We start from the raw sequence: 25,705 nt of genomic DNA, 5'->3' as shown, positions 1-25,705 counted from the left end.
CGATCAATGCTCTATGATGGTCCGATGGGACCATGTGATTCTCGATTGAGCGAAAGACTCGTTTCTTCCCAAGAGGAGAGGATTAGGGTTTGAGAATCAAACACCATCACAATCATGGTTAAGAATTCAACTCTGTTTTCTTATTTGGTCGGAATATAAATGACCACTAAGAGCGAAAGTTCATACTATTCATATACATGTGAATCATTGGGCCCCAATTCTAGAGACTAAGGGCACTAATACAAGATAGAAGTGTCATCAACAATTCTAGCAAGTGGATATACTTGTACAATAATGTTAATTTTAGTTTCAATTCAAGCTAAATAAATATACACCCATTGTAAGTTTTAGAACCCTATTCTTATGGAGAATCTAAAGTGAAACCAATTGGTTCATAAATATAAGTGTGAAATAAGTCTATAATTTGTTTGAAAGTCATAACTTGTTATTAGTTATTACTCTATTTTGCACTTTATCCATAAGTATTTAAGTCTTGTTTGGATCCAGGTTATTTAAATAACCTAATTATTTGAAAAAATAATGATTTGTGATAATTTTGCAAAGATGAAGATATTTTTTTTTAATAAAAATACTTTATAATGTATTAATATATAATTATAAAATAAAAAAATAACAATATAGTATTTTGGTTAATAAATTGAGTGATATGATTGTGAGAATGAAAGGTTTTAATTTTAATTTTGGTTATTTAAATAACTCAAACCGAATAATACCCTAGATGTAATATCAATTTGGAGTTATAAGAAAGACTTTTAATTTATCCAAAAAAAATTTTTTGCAAAAGTTAACCATTTTTTTCATAAATAGTTTATTTTTAATCAAAATACAAAAAAATGAGAGGTGTGAACTTGCCAAATGCAATCAAAATGAAAACTTTGTACAATATTTTATTGATTGAGATTTAAACATGGTTTTATTGTTCATTTTAAAGTGGATTTGGTAGACATTTCTCAACTAGATATATCCTTATTGTTTTTTTTTATTGCAATGTCTGCCACATTTGCCAATTAGAATTAGCCACATTTTCATTTTAAAATAATTTGTATTAAAAGAGTGTGATACTTGAAATACTTTTATAACTATTTCATTTTCATATTGAATTGACTTTTAAAATAAATAAATATTTCAAAATTGATGAATAATATGATAAAGAAAAAAGGGCTTTCATTTATGAATTAATAACTAAAAATAAGGTTATATAATAATATACAATATTTATTGCATCACTATTTCTCGTGTGTATTTCCTGTTTCTATTCCTTCTTCTTCTTCTTCTGTTCTAGTAGCATCAATTTCTTCGATTTGGTGATCTACTTTCTCAGACGACGGGCAGTGTTAATCTTGGTCCTTAGCTAATTGGGGTCAGTCATAGCTGGCTAATGGCTGGGAGAGTTTTTTTAGAGAGAGAGAGAAAGAAAACTTGATTCTTTTGGAAGATGTATCTTCGAGATTGCTAAGATAATTATGATTCTTTTGGATTTCCAGATTGAGAGCTGAAATTAGATCATTTCTCTTCTCAACTTTCGTGGGTTTCCTCGATTTTGACATGGGTGGGTGTTTTTCCTGCTCCGGATCAGTAGACAATAATCGTCTGAAGGAAGTATCGAAGAATAATAATAATAATAACTCGGTAAAGGAAGCTTCAACTGCTCCGTCTCACCATCTGAGTAGACTCAGTTCGGGTAATATATGCCTCTTTTGATTGTGGGTTTTACTAGCTAGGTATATCTTAATCATTAGTTTCTAGTTTTGATTGTGGGTTCTCAATCGGTGTTTCTCTGGGTTAGACTCTACTAGATTGAATGCCCTTTATAGCTTTGTTATCAATGATTCAATTCTTTGATGCTGCTTAAGTTCTTTGTGACTTGTTTGTAGAAGATCTATTGTCATTTTGAAGAATTTTAGAGCAATGTATACAAAAGTGTTACTGTTTTAATGATAGGAACGATAACTGGTATCACTGTGATATGTTTGCTCCACATAAAATGAGATGGGCGATGGATGAAATTTTGTGTTTGTGCAGATAAATCGAAATCACAGAATAGTTCAGAGAATAAAAAAGATCATAATAAGAAGGAACAAGCAGTCCAAAAGGATGGATCAACAACTGGGCATATTGCAGCACAGACATTTACATTTCGTGAACTTGCTGCTGCTACAAGAAACTTCAGGCCAGAATGCCTAATAGGAGAAGGTGGTTTCGGTCGTGTTTACAAGGGTCGATTAGAGAGTACCGGGCAGGTAAATCTCGTGAATTCCAGATGTTGATTTAGATAAGATAATGTTCTGAAACTAGGAATTTAGACAACTCCTTTTGATCTTTTGCAGGTAGTTGCTGTGAAGCAACTTGACAGAAATGGCCTACAAGGAAACAGAGAATTCCTAGTAGAGGTCCTCATGCTTAGCCTATTACATCATCCTAATCTTGTCAACTTGATAGGTTATTGTGCGGATGGGGATCAACGGCTCCTAGTTTATGAATTCATGGCTCTCGGATCGTTGGAGGATCATTTGCATGGTAAGTTTTGTTTTAAGTTGTTTTATTTGAATTATAAATGTGCTGCCTGTTTAGATAACATATACCAAAATGGTGCATACTTGGGATGACTTGATTTCAGTTAATTAGGTAGTCTAATGTATTATTATTTTACCATCTATAATATATTCGGTATACCAGTTTGAGATTCATCTTATAGTAACTGCCCATTTGGTTACTGTATTATTTTTTTAGAGGGGCAAGTAATGAACTGAAATGGATAGAAGAAATGGTTCATAGCTAAAATAAGTAGATATCAAAGTACATGGTACACGATTGTTGGATCATGATCCAAATATATTATGAGAATAGCAACTTATTTCCTTAAGAAACAAACATTGTTCTTCTTGTAAAGCTAATTTAGATTTGGCATTTTCAGAACGACCACCAGATAGAGAGCCATTGGATTGGAATACAAGGATGAAAATAGCAGCAGGTGCAGCAAAAGGGTTGGAATATTTGCATGACAAAGCAAACCCACCTGTTATATACAGAGATTTGAAATCATCCAACATCCTTCTCGGTGAAGCCTTTTATCCAAAGTTATCAGATTTTGGACTTGCAAAACTCGGCCCTGTTGGTGATAATACTCATGTCTCCACTCGGGTTATGGGAACTTATGGTTATTGTGCTCCTGAATATGCCATGACTGGTCAACTCACTCTCAAATCTGATGTATATAGTTTTGGAGTTGTCTTTCTCGAAATAATTACAGGACGCAAAGCCATTGACAATACTCGAGTTCAAGGGGAGCAAAATCTAGTCGCATGGGTAAGTACACTTCTTCGGATATGCATTCATTTGGAAACACAACGAACATTATAGTAATTTAACCAATTACAAACTCAAATAACCTAATTTTTCATCATCCAACAAGATTATTTCAAAAAACACAATAAACCCCCAAATAACCAACATCAAACAAGCACTAGGAGGTGATACTGAAAAAAAAAATGTTTCAAATAAAATTTATCGACCTTTTCTAGTACCCAGATGTGATAACAAAATAAATGTTATTATTCTAGAAGATATTTTCTACTGTTATCTAACTGTATTTTGTAGGCAAGACCACTTTTCAAGGATAGGAGGAAGTTTCCAAAAATGGCAGATCCCCTTTTACAAGGGAGGTTTCCAATGCGAGGCCTTTATCAAGCGCTTGCAGTTGCTGCCATGTGTTTGCAAGAACATGCAGCTACAAGGCCTCTTATAGGAGATGTTGTGACCGCGTTAACATATCTAGCATCTCAAACACTCGATCCAAATGCTGCCTCGACTCATAACAATCGTGGCCATCCATCCACTCCAAGAAATAGGGAAGACAAAATGAATGTGTCAAATGGGATCACCGATAGTCCCAAAAGTTTTGGATCGCCTTCCAATAATAGGAACTCTCCTGATCTCAGAAGGAGAGATACGGATCTGGGTAAGATTGAAACATCCAGAGGATCAGGAAGGAAATCGTTTGTTGAGATTGATTCTCATAGAGATAGCCCGAGGAATCGAGATCAAGACAGAGAACGAGCAGTGGCAGAAGCGAAATTTTGGGGCGAGAAAAAACGTGCTAATCCTGTTGGCAGCTTTGATGATTGCACAAAATGATTAGAAAGGATATTATTATGTATATGTCTCACTCTTGTCTTTTTAAATAGGAAATTTGGTCTGGATGTTGTCTTATCGCCTCCTCGGTTTTACGCCGATTATGTTTATACAGCCTTTGTGTGTAATGGATTTGGAGTTGGTTATGTTCTCGGTTTATACAAAAACAGTTGATTACCGTTTGTACAGGAAAATCTCAATGGTTAGAAGAAGAAGATAGCTAAAAACTGATAGTTAGGAATAATTTATATACAAACCACCTTTGAAATTAGTTATTGGGGGTATTTATTTATTTATTTATTTTAATTTGGTCACTTTTAGAATTTCTGATGTTAATAATTTAGTTGAGAATGGTTTGATTTAGGTTTAAATTTATGATGATTTATAAGTAGTTTAGATTTACAATTTTATTTGGAAAAAAGTGAATTTAAATTTATAAATTAAGAAAAAAAATATTTATTCAAATAGATGAAATGTAATTAGGTTTGTAAATATATTTTTTAATGGTATTACTTATTATATTTGTTTTTAAATATTCAAGGTATAAAAATATTTTAAAAAATTGTGGCCAATGTATAAAAGTATTTAGTTATATATATAAATAATTATATTATTATTATAAACTAATCTTATACAATTTCAAGTAAACTCTCGTTATAGAACCACGTTTGTAAATAAATTCTTGATTTTGATTATTTAAGACAATTTAAATCAAAATTTTACTTAAAATTGTTAAATATTTATAAAATTGATTACTTGAAATGGTAAGAGATTATTTTAAATAAAAAATATTAATTATATATTATTATTATTTATATATAATTAAATTTTAATTAATTAAAAATAATAATAAATATCACTAAATTAATTACATAAACTTTGTTTAGGCAAGATCATATAAAAGTAATATAATTTATAAACTAGTAAAAACATACCCAAAAAAATAAATATAATAATAATAGTTAAAGCTTAACTAATTTAAAATTTTATTAAAAAAACAAAATAGACTCTAATCGGGATTTTAACCTTTATAAACCATGGTAAATACAACTCATCCAATCAATTGGATGTATTATTTATTTAGTTTTAAAGAAAAAAGTTCTAGATTTTATTTTAGTTAGTTTTGAAAATATTTCTCTTAAAAAAACAAATTATATTATCATTCTAATATGATTATGATTAATATCTGACTTGAGTTTCTAAATTAAAATAAATAAACTATAATATTTTAATTATGGGCGGATACTATGTAAAGTTTGTTCCAAGCCCATTACAAAAATAATAAAATTATTACCTACTAAATTTTGATGTATCCAATTATTTAAAAATTTATAATATACTAATTTAATGATGTTCAAGATAAATATTATATATTCCAACTTAGATTTGATTCTTCAGACTTTAGTGGTTATCTTAATGATGGATCCATTTATTGATCAAAGTTAATAGTAAACCTTATCAAAGATCTAATTATTTGAAAAAAAAAACTTTATAATTACTCTATTTATTTGAACAAAGTTAATAGTAAACCTTATTAAAGATATAATTATTTGAAAATTAACTTGTATAATTACTCTATTTTATTTACCTATAAAATATTAAAAGTTTATTTAGATTAGTACTATTATAATTAGTTTTTTTAAATAGTTCAGCTCTAAAAAAAATATAATTTTTAAAGCCTCAGGAGGAGAGATGACAATAAGGTGGTTGGTTTGGGAAATTGCATTACCATCTCGGTCCAGAATCTACCAGTCTCGCTCCGATATTTTAAATATAAATCATCGATCGAAATCGAAAAATAGTTTAAATTTAAAATATAAATAATAAAATAATTCATATAATTATAATTATTAAATTATAAATAACTTATAAATAGTTTTTATTAAAAAAAATAATGATTTTATTAAATAAGTATATATATTAATTATTTTAATAACTATAATATAATTTAATTAATTATTTTATATATATATATATATATATATATATATTATTTTCAGTTGGGGATTACTGTGGGGCATGTAAATACCCTTCCCCAAACCCGGTCAACATATTTTTAATTTTCCCTGATTCACGGTCAAAACGGGAAAACTGCCCAATAGTTAGAATTATTTAACGTGGGATAGTTTCAAATTGTCATATTTATCTTTAAATTTGAACTCGTAGACAAGACACTTAACATGTCTCATTAAATTAATTGAGTGTTTAGGTACTATATATTATCACACCCCTTTAAAATACGAAAAAACAGTTCTAACCTATATAACGTTCTAACCATATATTATATATAGTCGCTTTAGACTCTTTTCTTATATGTTAAAAGTTATTAATTTTTCTTAAACAAGTTTAAAATAGAATAGAAATTTATTAGAGATTCTTAATAACTTTAACAGTTAAAAGTTAAATAAACTAAAACGTAGAGTTGATGGTACAAACTTTTTCTCTTATTTATTATGAAAGATACAACTCAAAATAATCTTAAACACAAAAAAAGGGCAAAATTAATCATTTAAAAATAATTACACCAAAAAAAAAAAACATTTTAAAATAGGATCCATAATTAAATAAGAAAAATGATAGAGAGCGCGACTTGAGACAGCGACTCAGAGCGCGATGCCTACGTGGGGGTTGACAGGTGGAATACTCTCTCTCCTATTATTAATTATTTTCTCTCTCCTATTTTTAATTATTTTCTCTCTCTCTTATTAATCGTGAGAAATTCCTATTTTAATTATTTTCTCTCTCTTCTTATTAATCGTGAGAAATAGAATATTAGATAACATTTATTTATAATTATTTACAAGTAATAAAACTAAAAAATATTAATAAGTCAAGAAAAAAAATAATAAAAAAAAGAAAAAAGAAACTATAAAAAATATTTGATAAATAAAGGAATTGAAAAGTTATAAAAATAAAATAAAAATAAAAGAGATAAATTCATAATTCAACTAATATATTAATTAGGGTTTAGGGTTTAGAATTTAGTATTTAGGATTTAAGTTTTAGAGTTTAGAGTTTAGGGTTTAGGATTTAGGATTTAGGGTTTAGGGTATAGGGTTTAGGGTATAGGGTTTAGGGTTTAGGGTTTAATAAAAGAGAGAAATTATTAATAAAAGGAGAGAGAAATTAATTAATAAGAAGAGAGAGGATATTCTACAAAAACGTGTTTTAATTATTATTATATTTTTATTTATTTATTAATTCCACCTGTCAACCCACGTAGGCATCGCTATCTCAGTCGCTGTCTCAGAGTCGCGCTCTCTATCATTCCTCTTAAAATAATTTGGATAGATAGTTATTTATTATTTGAAAAGAACAAGTAGTTTTTAAAGAGAGAAAGGGGGGTGGCGACTGGTGAGCACGGTGACCTCTTCCTTCTTTCCTTCCTTCCGTGTTGCATGGCGACAAGGGGAAGGGCAATTGCAAGCACATAGTGGATTGCATGCCAATTTCCGATAATCAAATTAATCGCCTTATATTATGGATAGCAAAATCCATAAGGCGGCCAGGCCAATTCTTCTACAGAATTCACCATCTTCGTCTTCTTCCACAAGTCCCTACTTTGCAGTTCTTCTCACGCTATCTATCCATCCATCCATCCTCTCCTCTCGAGGGTAATATTGAGAATACGTTAAACAGCGTCATACAGAGGAGGGAGGAGAGTAGTAATTATAACAATTTTTTGTACCAAAACCTACCTTCCATCTTGACCTCATCTTCACCTAACAGTCAAACGCCATCGTCGCCTAAAATTTGATTCTGATCGACACCCAATTCCTGGATTACGATTTAATACAGAGAATCGTCGCAACTCTACCAACCCCCCTTTCACTCGATTCTTATTTTGTTTTTTCACTGGTTGTCTTTGTGCCCTAATTTCCTTTAATTTATGCTATTTCTTTGATTTATCGAAAACGGATCATAGATTTAGTTTGCTTTCCTTACTGCTTTCGAGATTGTTATCAATCTATTTGGAGTCGTTTTACTGTGATGGTTGCTTTTTGAAGAATATGGAGCAAACGAGGTGGATAAAGCTGGCGATTTTGATGAGTTTAATAACTTATCTGCTGGAAGAGGTAACTGTTTGAAATCATATTTAGTTGAATTTTGGGATTTTGTATAGCAAATGCCATGTTTATCTGTTCTGGGTTTTAGTCATAAACTTGCCACATTGTGAAATGAATAGTTTTTTTTTGTTCAAACTACTTCTCTAGATGATTTGGTTGTCACTGTTTATGATCTGGACTAGATAATTCTTAGATGTATCTTTATTGTACAGAAATCAAGATCAAAGGAAATCATCATTTGAATGCTTATGATCATACCCTTACAACAATACTGGCGGAATATGCTTCTGCGGTAACTATGAAATTTTCGTATTTTTACACCTTGACATTCCATTTATCTATGTGATTGTCTTTCCAATGGATGGGATGACTAGTCTATGAATCTGTTCAGTCTTACTTTGAATTCAGATCCACTACATATTACAGATTGCCTAATTGCTGAAGAAATGAAGAGATCTCTTTAACTGACTGAAAGTTTAATGAAATGACATATAGTACTAATTTTTATCTTCTGTGTCCTTGTCAGAGTATGACCTCCTATTGAACTTAAACTCTATGGAATACATTTGCCTGTTAGTATCCTTTTCTGTTAGTTCTTATCCAGATTGAGCTTTTACCTAACCATCATAGTACGCTTTTTTTTTGTTTGTAAAACAATTCTCTTGATGAAGATAAAACTTTTTTTTGTGCAAAAAATTGTTGTGTGAATATTATTGGTTAGTGTTGTTCACTCATTATTAATATGTATTAGATTTAACGTTACAGGTAGTATTTATAATTATGAGTTTAGCTCTTTGAAGTGAAAGAAATATTCATGTTTCTCCAGATTGCAAAATTGTAGAAACAGCTTCTTATTATGTATGTGCAGGTTTACTGTCAGATTTGACGGAACTGTTTAGTTGGACATGCTCAAGGTGTGATGATATGACTGAGGTATGTTGGTTCTGAGATAATGATCTTGTGTACTTCTTACTATTGTGTTTGTTATAGTTACCGATTTTTCTGCAGTTCTAGTTCTTCCTTTCTTGATACTTAATTACCGTTTATGATGTTTATTTCTCTTTTGGAAGCAGGGTTTTTGAAATTATTGAGATCATTGTTGATGTTCAGCACTGCTACAGGTGTGTTCCTTACGATGTAGACTTCTTGTGTTGATATTGTTTCATTATTCCAGTTTCTATCTTCTAATCTCTGATTCAGGCTTTTGCTGGATTTGCTGAGAACCTGAATGCTATTGTCATTGCATTAGAGGAACTCAAGGAAAACAGGTTTCAACACCTGTGATTTATTTGTTCATTTACACTGTTTGAAGATATGTAGAACAAAATCATTATTAGTTCAAGGCTCTTAAATGGTTGGAAATTCCTATTCTCAGCATACAAAATTGGATAGAAGACCTATATTGGAAGCAGCTTGATTTGAACTACCCTGGCATGCCTGATGCTATGGTGTGTCATCTGATTCTTCCTCAATTTGAATTTTAGAACAATCTACTGTATCATTGGTTTCATTTATTTCAGGTGCATCATGGATTTTATGTTGCCTATCACAACACAACTGTGCGTTCTGGGGGTTCTAAATGCAGTTAAAAGAGCAAAACAGATGTATGGAGATACTGATATCTTGGTTACAGGGCATTCTATGGGAGGGGCAATTGCTGCTTTCTGTGCTCTGGATCTAAAGGTATAATGTTTAAGCTTGTTTCTTCAGTCCTAAACCATGAGTATCGGACTATGCTCTTAAACTTGGCTAGTATTGAAAAATTTGCAGCAAAGGAAAAACAGATCTAAAGATACTGTTTAGCAAAAAAAACTTATTTGTTTGTGGTTGATATATATATATTATATATATATATATATATATATATATATATTATAGAGATGGATCACCATTCTTTTTGGTTATCTGTTCATTTCAAGGTTAATCACGAAACCCAAAATGTTCGGGTTGTGACGTTTGGACAGCCTCGCATAGGAAATGCTGTTTTTGCATCCTATTACAGCCAACTAGTACCTGACACAATAAGGGTGACAAACGAACATGATATTGTGCCTCATCTGCCACCATATTATTCACATTTTGCACAGAAGACATATCATCATTTCCCAAGAGAGGTAATCCTTTGTAATTCTAAATCTTAAATAAATTTTAATCGCTGTTATAAAAAAAGAAGCATTACAAATAGGACTATCATGAATAAGTCTTTTCTGTCATATTTTATGTAAGCAAACAATATTTTCTTCTACAAGTTCTTACTTTTCATTCTCTGGAATCTTATTACACTAATTTATTCCAATGCGAGTCTCAGATCTTTTTGCTGTCATTGTTTCAGCTTGGAAACTTATTCCAGGCCTTTTGGTCGAATTAGGGTTATGTGTTGCCTTGATGGTTGAGTTCTATGTTTATATTGCTTGCTGCTTACTTTATTTTATCATATATTTCTCGTGAAATTTCAGGTTTGGCTCCACAATATTGGTTATGTAGTATTGATTTATAGAATTGAGAAGATTTGTGATGATACTGGTGAAGACCCTTCTGTAGCCGGTGAGTTTCTGTTTCTCTGATCCTCATCCTCTTTGATTGTCAGCTTCAGATAGTTCTCTTTGAATTCCACAATTATTCTTGGAGGCATGTAAGAAGAAAAATCTCCTTTTAGGATCCGTAAGCCCCTAGATCCAGGCTTGAGCTTGATCTAGATCCATATTGTAATATAAATCCTCATCTAGGCTTTAAGTGGGCTATGTTTGGGAAAACTTAAAACTGAGTTTATATATTTGATTGTGTTAGATCAAAATAATTACAAGATCCTCTTTAGTTGTCAAGTGGTTTAACAACAAATTTATGTTTATCATTTAACTCGTTAAGTAGACTGTTTAGATTAAGTGAATAAGTTGTGTTACGAAGACTAACAGTACTGGATATCTTATAGTTGTGTTTATTCTTAATATTCACATACTTCAAAAAATTTCAGTAATACATTTTAGTGGTCCCATAAACTGCAGATCTGTGGTTGGCAATAGCATATCGGACCATTTGGAATATTATGGTATGAGGATGGGGGGTGATGAACCACGCAAATGTAAAATAGTGTTTGATCCTCAATTATCCACATATTCCATGGAAGATGTTAACGGGAATCTGATATTTTCAAAGGACCCTTCTGCATCAGTTATAAGAATGAAGACAAATCGAGGCCTCTCCTCAATCTCAGTTTGATCCACTATGTCGTAAAAGTTGTTTTTTTAGCTCTTGTGTGGTTGCAGCGAGGGAAATGAGATGAGATGGTGCATAACCAATAATGTATGTACATACCCACTATTCATTCTGTACAGGTAATTATCTCTTTGTTGTGTTGTATATGTAAACAACCACTGCATTGGACTACTCGTCGAAATTATAGACAAAATCCCCCATAAGAGGCATACAAATGGATCTTATGTTCATGTTGTTGTTGCTTCACACAGTAGCTTTTTTAAGTTAAAGATGCTGAGGAAATTCAGGATTCAAAAAGACAAAAGAGGAAGGAAACATCTTACCAATCTAGGAAATTACTATTTGAAAATCATAGGAATGAAACAAACAAGATGTGATATGTTTGAAATTACCATAATCATTGATCAATCAAGTCACCATCACCATCATTTTTAGGATATGGATGAATAAAGAATATACAAGGGTTATGTAATTAACTAGAGCAGGCAATAATTATACATACAGAAAGTTATTTTCATTCATTTCAATTTTCACAAATATAACACTTGGGATTAATGCAATGAATCATGAGAAAGACATCAATATTTGAATGATCTAATTAAGGTTTCATCATTCTCATTTCCCCCAATGCTTTCATTTAGTTTGATTCTGCGTACAACTATTTTTCCTTTATTTCCTGCATAAAATACATTATTAAGTCAAAGCGAGAATATGGTGTCGGAAATGATATGACAATGCGTAATTGAACTTAACTCGCGTGTTGCCATTTCATATACCAAATTCCCGCTCTTAATCAAGAATTCATACCTTGTGATCTTCTTTCTCATATGCATCTTCTGATTTCATCACCTTCTCTTCTTCTATGGTTTGTTTCTGATCATCATCATCAGCAGCTTTCACAATAATAATATTATTCTCTTCTTCTTCCTCTGTACACCATTATTAAAGTAAACTATCAGATTTGATTCATGTGTTATTGAGACAATGAATTAGAAGAACATTCACCATTAATTTCGAGATTATTGGTTCTCTGGCACTCATCAAAATGATGCATTGGGGATTCTTCAGGTGTATTTTCAGAAGTCACCATATCGTGAATTGGGGACTCTTCCGGCGCCGAATAAAGCCTTCCACCGGAGAATTAATTACAGTATGTCCGGAATTAATGGACATTTACATTCTCCGGTGAAGACTTCTCTGTTGTCGCCGGTACAACATCCATGGCTCATCTTCCCAATTGGAAATCGTAAAACGTCTCTTCTAATGGCTTTACATCTGAAACCAAATCAAACACCGAGACTCACCTGGCTTGGTATCTGTTACCACCGGAGTAGTCGCCGCCGGAGTCTCTCCGGAGAATGTTCTGGTTTTGTATCGGAATCCGAGTAAAAGACCGGAGGCCTCTCCTGGCTTGGTAGTCTGTAACCGCCGGAGTAGTCCTCTACCGGAGAATGTTCTGGGTTTGTAGCTGAAAGCAAGGCGAAGACCGAGATTCTCCTGGCTTGGTATCTGGAGCGACGGTATAGACCGGAGAGTTGTTCTGGCTTTGTATCTGAAACTATGGTATAGACCGGAGACCAGTCACCTGGTTTGTGTCTAGAACAACGCTATAAGGCCACCGGAGAAGACTCTTCTTGGTTAGTATCTAAAACCACGCTATACTGCACCGGAGATTCTTCTCCGGTAATGTCTGCAACCACCACCAACATTTTAATTCCGGCATGAATAAAAATCATCATTATAACCATTAATTTTCAAAAGTGAAATTACTTACATTTATTGAATACAATTACCACTTATTTAACCTCGGATATTATTTTACTATCATTCAAGGTTTTAGGGACCATTTGTAAAATTATCTTCAATCAACTACCTATTAAATCGAAAAAAAATCGCTTCCTCAAATGTAATTATGATCGAATAACTTAGACGGATTATAGTCGTCTTGCTACCTTAGTTCTAGTCTTCTAACAACTCGTATTATATATATATATATAATATTTTTTTAAAAAAAATTACCAAATTGTTGATCATGCTAGATAAAATTAATATTTAGATAACTTTTTCTTTCAAATAAACTTTATTTATTTTAGATTGTTTCAAAAATTAAATACCAAACTAACTAGTCCAATATTATATTTATTTAAAAAATGGGTGGTAGTATGACACATGTGCGTGAGATAAGTAAAAAAATTACTAATGTTCGAGAAATGTTTGTCTCAAACATGTAGAATATTTTTATGTTCAAGACATTTTTGTCCCTGTAGGATATTTTTCTCCGGAATATTAATGTTCAAGACATTTTTATAATGTTTCCAAACATTACCATTTTCCTGATTATTGTTTTAGTAAGATGTTATTGCTTTTGTTCTTAACTGCGTTGTCCTGTCGCTCATTTATTTATCATATAGTTTGAGTTTAATTTTTGAATTTCTTTATAATAATATTAAAAAAATTAATATCATAAACCATTTCACACCTTGGACGAGGAGAGGTGACTTGTCCGGAATGTGGTCGTAAACCGCGGGAGTGACCGCCTCCTTCCTCCTCCACGGGAGCCTTTCCCTTGTCGTTAATTTCTCTCTCCGGCGCCTCTGCCGCCACATTGACAGCGGCGGTGTGATTTACAGACGCGGTCGCCGACGCCGACGCCGTCTTGGTGAGCTTCTTATCGGAGGATTTGGAGGTGCGACTTTTTGGAAAGGACTTGCCTATGGCAATGTTCTTGGGGCTTCGATTTCCCACACCCCATTTTTATTATACTTTCTTTCTTTTTTTTCTTTCTATCAAATTATTAAGGGTTTGATAGATAGCTAGATAGAAAGAAAAAGAAAGAGATGCACAACCATGAAAAAGAAACAAGAATGGAGGGACGAGAGGAAAAGGACAATAATAATTATTATTATTTTATTTTGACTATTTTTGGTTTCAATGTAATCAAACCATTTTAACATGTATTTATTTCCATGTACTAGTTAAAGTTTGAAATTTATAACAAATCCATTATTTAAACACTAGTTGTAACCTAATTCATGTGTTACATTCTATGAAAACTACTTTTAGTCATAGAATGTGTGACTACTCACCCCCAAATATTAAACCCATATGACAAACCATCTTTTTGGTGTCATTCTTCTTCCTTCTCTAACATTTTCCGGATAAAAGGGGTAAGATTTGGACTGGATAATATTTGCTAATCTTTTCTATGTATCATGGTCCAATACAATTTATTGATTTAATTAAAAAAATCGAAAAACAAGACGGTACCATATAATCGGTTTATATCGAGAAGTTATTTGAAATTCTAAATATTTATTATATTATTTATATAGATAATAAGTATTTTTATACTTCCATCATTTAAAAACAATATAATTAAGTAGAGAATTAATTAAAAAAATAACACAAAGAAATATTATATTACAAAATTAGTTACATTATTATTTATTTTTTTATTTAGGTAAGATTATAAAATTGATTATCAAAATAATTAAAATCGTAAAAATCTATTTAGTTTAACTCAGTAATTTCTTTTCAAATTATAAAGTTTACTTATTTTAACTCGTTATATTTTTTTTAAAATTGTACAAATTTTAAGAATTAATTCTAAATTTTAAAGACGTTAACTTGATTAATCGGTTACCATCTCATCAAGGATCTATGTCACTCGCCAAATGCCCGAATCATCAGGAAATTTGACAAAATGACCACAATAAAATATTTGAATTAATTTAAAAATAACACTAAAAGAAATATTATATTACAAATTAGTTACATTATTATTTTTTTATTTAAGTAAAATTGTAAAATTTTATTATTTAAAAATTTTAAATCGTAAAAATTTGTTTAGTTAACTCGGTAACTTATTTTAAAACGGTAAAAAGTTTACTTATTTTAACTCGTTAACTTTTTTAAAATTGTACAATTTTAAGAGTTAACTCTAAATTTTAAAACGTTTAATGTGATTAATCGGTACCATCCCAAAGGATGTATGTTACCCTTGGAATGCTCAGAATCATGGGGGAAATTTGACAAAATGACCCAATAAGAGGTTTTGAATTAATTTAAAAATTAACACTAAAGAAAATATTATATTTACAAAATTAGTTACATTATTATTTTTTTTTATTCAGACAAAATTGTAAAATTTATTATCAAAAATTTAAAATCGCAAAAATTTGTGTAGTTTAACCGGTAACTTCTTTTAAAACGGTAAAAGTTTACTTATTTTAACTCGTAGCTTTTTTTTTTAAATTGTAAATTTTAAGATTAAACTCCAAATTTTAAAAGTGTTTATTGTGATTAATCGGTATCATCCCAAAAGATTAATGTCACTCTCGGAATGCCCAGAAATTATCGGAAAATTTGACAAAAGACTCAAATAAGAGGTTAAATTTGACCCCGACGATTCAGATTCAAGCTGAACTAACGTTTTTTAGAATTAAATGGCAAACCGTCTCGGCTCAACTGGTAGGAGTGCATAAAGGATTTAAAAACAAGCTCTCACAAGTTACGCCGTCTGTGGGAATCGAACCCACGACCACATGGTTAAAAGCCATGCAGCTCTACCAGCTGAGCTAAGACGGCTTGCCATTTAATACTTAAAATAAGTTTAATCCTGAATGTCACACAATAATCATCACGAGTTAGAAGACTTTTAATTGTTTCGTGACGATGAATGATAATAAGGACATTTTAGAGGCTTCTAATTTTTTTCAAACATATCCACCTTAAGTTATTTTTCAAAAATTGACCTCTTGTTAGGGTTATCTCGTCAAATTTCACGAATCATCTATTTATTTAAGGAGGGGCTCAATCGAACACAGGCATTTATTTAATTTTTTTCATATACTATCAAGTTAATCGCAAATTGAGTTCCCACTCTTTATTTTAGGAAACCTGAAACCTCCTTTGAATTTGCCCCAAATATTTGGAATTCATTTATTTCTATCAAGGGTGGGGTAGTTTCTTTGGTTTTAGCTTTATTTCTATCAGGGGTGGGGTAGTTTGATTTGGTTTTAGCTCTCTATCGTTGTGTTGTTTCATGGTAGTAAGTGGGAAGCTTATTCAATATTTATTGGCCTACTATGGGCCAACTACTTAGCCACTAGGCCCAATGTGAGTAGGATCGCTTAACCATGCTTCATAGTTGAAAAAACGAGCACTGTGGAAATACATGCCACTCAGCCAAAGAGTCGATATTTTTAACAAATTAACGGGTTCTACTTTGTCGGTTATAATATATATATATAATCTTTTTTATCCACTATGTACATTGAATCATTCATATTCAAGTATTATAAAGTAGTTTTTAAACAATTAATCAAACAAAATCAATTACATAAACACCAAACATAATGACAATTTCAATTTCCTTATAAAAAAACATTGTAAAGCTTAATAAATATATTTGATGGATGAGATGGGTTGAATATATATTCATATCTAAAATAATCTATATATAGCCAATAAATAATAAAATAATGGTTGCTTTAGTTAGTTCACCATATACACCCATCAATCAAAAGTGAGAAAATCAAAAGCATTTGCTGACAAATTTGCATAAACCTAACCGAACAAGGGATCAGATGATTCAGATGGGCGAAACTCATTTATATAAGGTGAAGAAAAAGGAAACTTCACCGAGGTCTTGCTTGCCTCACTTTGTTTTCTTTAGTCCTGCACCTCACCTGTTTGAGTAAATGCCCTGAATGAATTTCGTTTTGCTTAATACCCTTTAGTTTCAAAAGTTGCAGAATTTCTCTTGGATTTTGCTTTACCCATATAGCCTTAGAGTGTTCAAATCCGATCTTACTATTGTATTGTTATCCAAACCTATCTTTCACGACGACCCCCCTGTTCGTCAAGTCCATCTTTCGTTATTATTAAATCATCATTTACTCCCATATTGGATATTTTAATTGAATCTCCTTTCCTTTCACTATACTTGATACCATTTCTCGTTTGACGCTTTTCATTGGACATCTCCATCTTCCCAGATCAACCCAAGTCCCGTCTTTCTCTTCGGAGCTTCTTTTCTTGTCGGAATAAGAAGATCTCCGACGCCATGGCTGAACGTCTTGATTTTGGGAAGATGACTTATGGGTGGGTACCCTCTTTGTAATTCTTCTTCTTTTTTCGATGCTTATAGTCTGTCTGTCTGTCTTGTTTTACCGTTAGATGGCAAGCATTATAGAAGGAGATGCAAGATCAGAGCACCCTGCTGAATGAGGTCTATGATTGTCGCCATTGTCACAACGAAGCAATGGTAATACTTAATGTCTTTAATTGAAGATCAGATCAGATCTGTCGTATTAAGACGAATTTTCTATAACTTGTTGTTGTTGATTGTTAGAGCTTGTGAAAAAACCTTTGGATCGTCATGAAATTAATCGATACGATATTGATCAAGTATGGTTTGTTTTCATTCTATAAATTTTTCATTAATTGTGATATGCTTATATGATGAATGAATTTGGTTGGATTGATCCAGGTCATCTGCTCGGTCTGTGACAACGAGAGCAAAACCGTATTATTATCTTTTTTACTGAATGAACACCTTGCATTGATTTGTTTCATTCAAAGGTTTATTCTTCGGATTGATGTTTTATTTCAGGTAGGGGCCAAGTGTACAAATTGTGGAGTTAACATGGGAGAGTACTTTTGTGAAATATGCAAGTTTTATGATGATGATGGAGTTGAGCTTTCTTGAACTGTCTAGAGAATGATGAATCATTGGTGACTTTTCCTTTTAATCTGATGACTGAGATATATGTTCAGAGTTGAGAAGGGGCAGTTTTCATTGTAAGATTGTGGGATTGCAGGTTTTCACTATAACTTCTTCCTTTGGTTCGGAAATTTGTTAACGGTTGTCTCTTAATAATGTTATTATTATGTTTTGTAGAGTCGGTGGTCGTGACAACTTCTTTCATTGCAAGATAGTGTGGTAAGCTTATAATTCTAAACCCCTTGTTATGAAAAAAACCGTTATAAGTGATAATTTGAATGAGTTGTGTTTGTATATTGTTGAACAAATATTGAGTTATCTTGTCTCGTTGATTGATATTTATGCTTGTGATTGGATGCAGGATCATGCTATTCAGTGAGCTTGCGCGATAATCACTGTGTGTAAGAATTCAATGCGACATCACTGTCCAATATGCTATGAGGTGGGTACTGGGAATTTATCTGCCACTGATTTTGTGAGAAACGAGTCAAATTGTTTGTTGTAACATATGAACTTGTTTTGCAGTATCTTTTCGATTCATTAAAAGACACGACTGTGATGAGATGTGGGCATACTATGCATTGTGAATGTTATGATGAGATGATCAAACACGAGAAGTGGGCTTTCATTCATTCATTCTATGATAATTCTTAAAACTTATTCTAAAGTGATCAAAACATGGCGTTGTTGTAGGTACTGCTGTCCCATATGCTCCAAATCTGTTATCGACATGTCCAGAGCCTGGAAGAAAATAGATGAAGAGGTGTTTTTCTTAAATTTTTTTTAGGATTTTGTGTTTTTTAATACATATTCTTTGGATCTTTGGGCAGATTGAGGCAACTGTCATGCCTGAAGACTATCGGAATAAAAGGTAAAGACATTATGGAGTTTGATTTTGAAAATTTAAAAATAGAAAGAAATGGAAATGCTGAGAAGAATGATGATATTGTGCAGGTTTGGATATTATGTAACGATTGTAAACGATACAACCGAAGCCTTGTTCCATATATCGGGCAGAACATGTGGGCATTGTAAATCTTACAACACGAGGACAACGGGAGCTCCTTCTCCGATTCTTCCTTAGTGATGAATTATTGGATTTCTTGATTTATCAACGTGATGCAAAATGCGTCGGAATTGGTTCAAAGATTAATTTTCACAAAACATTCTTTTGGGCATTGTTGTTGTTGTGAATTGATATTATGGAATTGTTGTTGTTAATGGACAATCAAATCATACATAGGTAAAATACACTTGTTGCAATGTAATCAAAAGTTGTTGATCTTTCTATTTTGAACTAATCTCTTTTTTGTTTTTGTTCAAATGTTTACTTGAAATGCTAGCCAATTCAATTAGAAAAGGATCCAAAGAAAATAAAATTATATTTCCTTTATAAGCTTTTTTTTTTTTTTTTTTTTACTATTTTTGTAAGGATTTGTATCTAGGTCAAGGGGTTTCAATTAAAACTTCAAATTGAAAGTAAAAGTCATCACTTTAGAGTCATATTAAATAAAAAATATATATTTATTCAAATTACTTATGTTTTCATAATTCCAATATAAATAAAGTTATTTAAATAATTTCAATTCAAACATGAATGAAATTATATTATTAAAAAAAATTAATTCTATTCATATTTTTGTTACATTTTTATTTACTAATTTCAAGACCACCAGTTTATGTTTAAATAAAGTTAAAGAAAAATTTAACATCTTTTCATACTTTTTTTTAATAAATCACGATCATTTAATTATAAATTAAAAAATATATATTTTAAAAAAATGATAGAAAAATAAAATAAAATAAAATAAAAAATGGGAGAAAGAATGACCTTGCTTATTTGAATGGCTAATAAATAAAAATTTTTCCGTTTTCATTTTGTTTGAAGAATATTAACAACTTTATAATATTTTAAAGAGTTTTAAAATATTATAGTACAATTTCAAACATAAATAATACAAGAAACAATTTTAAACAAAAATTAATATAAAATTATTAATTTTAAATAAAAATAAATGTATAAGAAATAATTTAAAATAATGTATAAAAAAATGTTTAAAAACTTAATTTAATATATATATTATGTTTATTTAACGAGAACCCACCGTCTAACCTATTTCACTCAAAACTGTTTCATGTTTCAGATGAAATAAAATTTTAATATTTTAATCTTTTAAGTTTACTCCTACCACCAAAATAGTGGGTTTAGTTTAATAGTATAAAGAAGATTATATTTATTATTCATAAAACAAACTTTTGATTTATTCACATAAATTCCGAAAAAATGTGCCATCATTAAAATATAAATAAATATTTTTCTTTATTGGCTGGCTGATATGTTATATGTTATTGCATGTTTGAAATTGAGATCTTAAATTGACTTATATTATGAATATAATAAGAAAAAAAAGAATACAAAGAGACAATAAAGAGGAATTTACGGGGCCGGGGAAAGTAGAGAGAAGAAGTATCTTCTTGACTTTATTAGGCCATATTCTTCAATCTAGGTTGTTGGTGGCTGGCCATTTCTTCTTCTATTCTACATACATACTAAAACACAAAACAAAAATCCTGTGTTTTTCTTCCATTTTTATACACATCCCAATTCTCATTCCACATTCTCAGTAAATAAAAGAAGAAACCCTTCTTCCTTCCCTTTCTTCATTCATTCATTCATTGTTCACATCGTCTCAGTGGAAAACAACTTTTGTTTTTCCCATTAATCGATAATCAATCCCCATCATCGCCAATAGCCACGCAAAAAAGTAGAAAATAAAGCCTGATTTCCCCCCTTCCCCACTCTCACTTTTTTTTTTTCTCTTTGTTTATATTCCACTCCATTTTTGACCGGCATTCAGCTACTTGTGGGCTACCTTCTAAATCAGTGCTGCTTGTACTTTGGTGGGCAAAAAGCTAGGGCTATTGAATTAGCTTATATTTGTTGGCATTAATCAAAACAAACGTTTTACCTCAAGATTTATTTGTTTTTTTCCCTTCAATGGATCATACTTATCAGAAATGAGCAGGGTTAAGTTTCTCTCTATTTGGGTTTTTCAAACATGGGTTGTGTGTTTGGTAAGCAGATCTCTTCTTCTGAACCATCAAGTCCGGAGATTGTTTGTAGATAATGGCAGAAAGGAGATGATTCGTCAATCCCTTCAGGGAGAAGAGAGAAAGTCGTGTCGGAAAAGACAGAGAGTGATGCGGAAATTCAGAACCACCACGACGTCGGCGGCGGCGGCGGCGGGGATAAGAAGAAGATGACAGAAGGAGAGAGACGGCGGTCGAAACCAAATCCACGGCTGAGTAACCCACCAAATCATATCCACGGTGAACAAGTTGCTGCTGGATGGCCTTCTTGGTTATCTGAAGTCGCCGGAGAAGCATCAACGGTTGGACTCCCCGACGAGCCGACAGTTTTGAAAAATAGACAGGTAAGAAGAACCCATTTCTCTACCTTGTTTTGAAAACTGAAATCTCAAGCTTTTAGTTTTGTTTGAATTTTTTGATCAGATTGGACAAGGTACATATAGTAATGTATACAAAGCTAGAGATTCCATATCAGGGAAATTGTGGCCTTGAAAAAGGTTCGATTTGACTAACTTAGAACCAGAGAGTGTAAAGTTTCATGGCTAGGGAGATTCTCATCCTACGAAGGCTAGACCATCCAACGTTGTGAAATTGGAAGGTTTAGTCACTTCTAGAATGTCTTGTGTTTATATCTTGTCTTTCAATTATGGATCATGACTTGCTGGATTAGCTGCCAGCCCAGGAATCAAATTCACTGAATCCCAGGTTAGTCCTACACATGTTCTTGATCATATTTTCAGTTTGTTTTGCCCACTAGTTCAAAATCCGCTTTTTACCAACCCCCGTTTAGCTTTTGGCTAGAGTTTGTTTACCTAATCAACTTGTGAAATCGACCCAAATCCCCCGTTCTTGTCAAGTTTTCAGATTTGCTGAAATTTGGAGGGGATTATCCTATTTGTGTGTCAAATTTCAGGAGTAAATTTGATTTTGACTGCATTATCTCAAATTGAATCATCTAGGCAAAGGCTTGAACTAAGATTCAATTATCATTGAAAACACCATAGTGTTGTTGTACACCCTCCATTAGTTTAGGTGCAAATATAATAATGTGAGATCTTGGTTTATTAGTAAGACTCTTTAGTCGTTACATGATTAATGCCAAAAATATAACATGTGTGATCATTTGAAAATGTTATTTTCAAATTAGAGGCTGGATTCATTCAACACCTAATATAATTAGTGGGGCAAAGCAAAAGGAGATTTAGTTAAGTTGGGTGAGATCTTGACTGATATATGTTTTATGGTTTGAATTAGGTTAATGTTTCATGAATCAATTGTTGTCCGGGCTGTAGCTTGTCACGGTAGAAATGTGTTGCATCGCGATATTAAGGATCAATCTTCTTATCGACGATGCGGAGGTCTCAGAATAGCTGATTTTGGTCTGCTTCATTCTTCGACCCGCATCAGAAACAGCCAATGACTAGTCGTGTCGTTACTTTGTGGTATCGAGCACCCGAGCTTCTTCTTGGGCTACACATTATGTGTTGGAATTGATCTTTGGAGTGCCGGGTTGCATTCTAGCCGAACTTTTGCTGGAAAACCGATAATGCCTGGTCGGACTGAGGTCGAACAGCCGTTTCATAGATACTCAAAGCTTTGCGGTTCTCCTAACGAAGAATATTGGAAAAGATCGAAACTTCCACATGCAACGATTTTTAGGCCGCAGCAATCCTATAGAAGATGCATAGGCGAGACGTTTAAGGATTTTCCTTATTCGTCGTTTCCATTGATCGAAACTCTTCTGGCAATCGATCCAGCGGAACGTGAAACCGCTACGATGGCATTGAGAAGCGAAGTAATTTGTTTGATTCTTTTATTAATATGTTACTTAGAGTTTGTATTAAATGTTGACAATGAAAATGAATTGTTTTCCTTTCTTGTTTTGGTAGTTTTTCACCACGAAGCCTTACGGTTGTGATCCTTCTGCTCTTCCTAAATATCCTCCGAGCAAGGAGATGGATGCTAGACGACGTGACGAAGAATCGAGAAGGTTTGTTCTATTTACTAACTGGTTTAATTTGTTTGTATCGAATCCTGATCTAAGTCTATTTTTACCCATACTATGTGAAACACGTTTTGTTAGATTGAGAGCTGCGGGTAAGGCAAATAGGAGCGATGCGAAGAAAATCCGCCATCGCGATCGAGCTGTTCGCGCATTTCCTGCTCCAGAAGCTAATGCCGAGCTTCAAGGAAATATTGATGTATGTCTTTCGCATTTTCTCACTAACTATGTATTTTTAATGCTAATAAGGTTTTATTATAAACAGAGATGGCGTCTGATAACACACGCAAACGCGAAGAGCAAGAGCGAAAAGTTTCCTCCTCCACACGAGGATGGAAGTCTAGGTTATCAACCTCTTGGTGCCTCTAACCATATCGACATGTCCTTTGACCCGCCAGAAGTTCCGTTTAGTTCGACGAACTTCTCTTTTTCGAAAGCTCCCATGCAAACATGGTCTGGTCCATTGGTAGAGCCTCCATCCATAAGCAGCAGCGCCCCGAGAAGGAAGAAACGTATCGAGCGAAATCATGCCAGAGATCAGATGGGCTAGTTGAATTTAATTGAATTGAGATGTGAACTACTTTCATTTATTATCATATATTTCAAAATTTCTTTGTTTCTGCCAATATTTATTTCAAGAACACAAAAATTTATTACTCTTATGGTGAATTCTCACACGAACATTGTATTGTAAAGTTCAAATCAATGCAGTTTTTGATTAATGCATACATGATGCTGATATGTTTTAATTGTGTTGTGATTAATGCTTATTTCAATATTTTTATAACATAGTTAGATTCCATATATTTGTTTCCCATAAATGAGAACTTATCAATGTCGGCACTAGTTCACTTAGGAAATCATAAAATTTTGTTGACTAGTTTAAAAAAATGGTTAAAAGAATTATTCTAGTGAGATTTTAACCAAATTTTTTTATTTTTTTTATTTTTCATCTTTTAACCAGATAAACACATTGTTATATTTTTTAAAATTAATATTTTTTTTAATTTTTATTTTCTTTTAAAAAATAGGCTGTTCTAAGATGGTCTGCCATATCCTCCTATGGGCTTGTAGCTTACCTAGGTCCCTACCCAACCATAGCCAAGAATTACTTAAATAGTAATAGTTTAATTGAAAAAAAAAATAGTTTTGAATTATTATTTATATACATAATTAATTAAGTATTTATATATTAATAATTAAAAAAATATATATATTTAAATATAAATTAATTAAATAATAATAATAAATGACATTATAAAAAATTATGTTTAAAAAATTAATTATATTGCTCAAAATGGAAATGAAATGTTCCCTTAAAAAAAATTGTAAAGTTAAAGTTCAAAGATATTGCTATAAGATAATCAAACTTCAGATTGGGAATAAAAACATAATTCTGTTTTGGCATTACCCCTGTTTAAGGATCACACTTTTATTCATAATAGTGTATTCTCTCTTATTTGAATAAGACGGAAATGTCAACTGACTATTGTTCAACAAGTAAAAAATGTGGAATGAAAATAACATTCTAAGGGGAATTTTAGAAGGTACGAGGATCCTCAATACTTCCTATCACTTTAATAATTGTGAGGATTCCCGAGTTTGGAGTGTTGAAAATAAAAGCATATTTAACTCGGGATTAGCATGTAATATTGTTCGCGATAGAGGGGAGATGGTTCCATGGTCCAATTTAGTGTAGTCTACGAAAGTTATTCCTAGACACCAATTCATTTTGTGATTGACATTCTGTGAAAGATTTAACACGCACAATCAAATTAAGAAATATATGAATATCCCGACCTTCTTTGTATGAGAAATGAAAAGACCATTGACCATTTATTTGGGGACTGCCTATTTACTTCCTTGCTTTGAGGTAAGTTCTCCACATCAACGAGTCTCCTTAGCTTCCTCAAATAATAGACTGATATCAAGGAAATGACTATTACCAAGACAAAGAGTAATGCTTTTAGTTAAAATGTCTTCAAATGCTTCTTTTCTTTGCAAACATTGTTTATCATATTTGGATATAGAGGAACGCAAGAGCATTTTCAAGTGTTCGAAATGATGTGAGTTTTTTTCGGAAGGAAATTATATTTGATAGATACTTACTCATTCGAACGTGGAAACGAATCCCACTTGTGAAAAAAATGGTTGATTTGTAAAAGATGGAGCATTACATATGAGAAAATCACCCTCAAGGCACTCTAAACTTCGTTGTTTGTGTTATTCAAATTTGTTCTCATTCTGGTTGTTTTTTTTTTTATTTTCATCTTGTAGGTTCATTCAATTTTTGCAAAGACATGTTTCGTCTAAATTCTGAATTCTTGTAATTTTTTTACATTTTTCGGTTCTTTTTATTTAATGATATTATATATTTTAAAAAAAAGACTAGTTAACCTTCTATAAAATCATTAAATCATAAAATTTTAATAATTAATTCGAAATTTTAAGTTT

General features: G+C 31.8%; 2 protein-coding genes, 1 non-coding gene and 2 pseudogenes across 3 annotated transcripts; 4 read left to right on the top strand and 1 right to left on the bottom strand.

Annotated features, from left to right (window-relative positions):
- The first annotated feature begins 1,268 nt into the window (after positions 1 to 1,268).
- LOC124938057 (probable serine/threonine-protein kinase PBL7) lies at positions 1,269 to 4,337 on the top strand. The gene is made up of 5 exons (XM_047478428.1): positions 1,269 to 1,702; positions 2,044 to 2,261; positions 2,349 to 2,538; positions 2,936 to 3,327; positions 3,619 to 4,337. Exons 1-5 carry the CDS (start codon positions 1,567 to 1,569, stop codon positions 4,153 to 4,155), a joined length of 1,473 nt encoding a protein of 490 aa, XP_047334384.1. The 5' UTR covers positions 1,269 to 1,566; the 3' UTR covers positions 4,156 to 4,337.
- A 3,257-nt stretch (positions 4,338 to 7,594) lies between these two features.
- On the top strand, positions 7,595 to 10,857 carry LOC124939453 (annotated as a pseudogene).
- A 5,088-nt stretch (positions 10,858 to 15,945) lies between these two features.
- TRNAK-UUU lies at positions 15,946 to 16,019 on the bottom strand. The gene has a single exon. It is a non-coding gene; the product is annotated as a tRNA-Lys (tRNA).
- Positions 16,020 to 18,455: 2,436 nt separating this feature from the next.
- LOC124939750 (E3 ubiquitin-protein ligase MIEL1-like) lies at positions 18,456 to 19,474 on the top strand. Its single transcript, XM_047480190.1, has 5 exons — positions 18,456 to 18,601; positions 18,685 to 18,776; positions 18,853 to 18,922; positions 18,990 to 19,029; positions 19,112 to 19,474. Exons 1-5 carry the CDS (start codon positions 18,572 to 18,574, stop codon positions 19,192 to 19,194), a joined length of 315 nt encoding a protein of 104 aa, XP_047336146.1. The 5' UTR covers positions 18,456 to 18,571; the 3' UTR covers positions 19,195 to 19,474.
- Positions 19,475 to 22,499: 3,025 nt separating this feature from the next.
- Positions 22,500 to 23,979, top strand: LOC124940136 (annotated as a pseudogene).
- The last annotated feature ends 1,726 nt before the right edge of the window (positions 23,980 to 25,705 follow it).

This window comes from Impatiens glandulifera, chromosome 5, assembly GCF_907164915.1.
Source record: "Impatiens glandulifera chromosome 5, dImpGla2.1, whole genome shotgun sequence".
NCBI classification, from domain to species: domain Eukaryota; kingdom Viridiplantae; phylum Streptophyta; class Magnoliopsida; order Ericales; family Balsaminaceae; genus Impatiens; species Impatiens glandulifera.
The sequence above is the reverse complement of the archived record's forward strand: the minus strand, read 5'-3'. Positions and strand labels throughout refer to the sequence as shown.

What these genes read in the sequence shown, in the direction of transcription:
- LOC124938057 (XM_047478428.1), top strand. Translation starts at nt 1,567, where the DNA reads ATGGGTGGGTGTTTTTCCTGCTCCGGATCAGTAGACAATAATCGTCTG. An exon ending in TCTGAGTAGACTCAGTTCGG is followed by an intron (nt 1,703 to 2,043) that starts GTAATATATGCC and finishes GTGTTTGTGCAG; the next exon opens with ATAAATCGAAATCACAGAAT. An exon ending in AGCAAAATCTAGTCGCATGG is followed by an intron (nt 3,328 to 3,618) that starts GTAAGTACACTT and finishes TGTATTTTGTAG; the next exon opens with GCAAGACCACTTTTCAAGGA.
- LOC124939750 (XM_047480190.1), top strand. Translation starts at nt 18,572, where the DNA reads ATGCGACATCACTGTCCAATATGCTATGAG. An exon ending in GGAAGAAAATAGATGAAGAG is followed by an intron (nt 18,923 to 18,989) that starts GTGTTTTTCTTA and finishes ATCTTTGGGCAG; the next exon opens with ATTGAGGCAACTGTCATGCC. An exon ending in TGAAGACTATCGGAATAAAA is followed by an intron (nt 19,030 to 19,111) that starts GGTAAAGACATT and finishes ATGATATTGTGC; the next exon opens with AGGTTTGGATATTATGTAAC.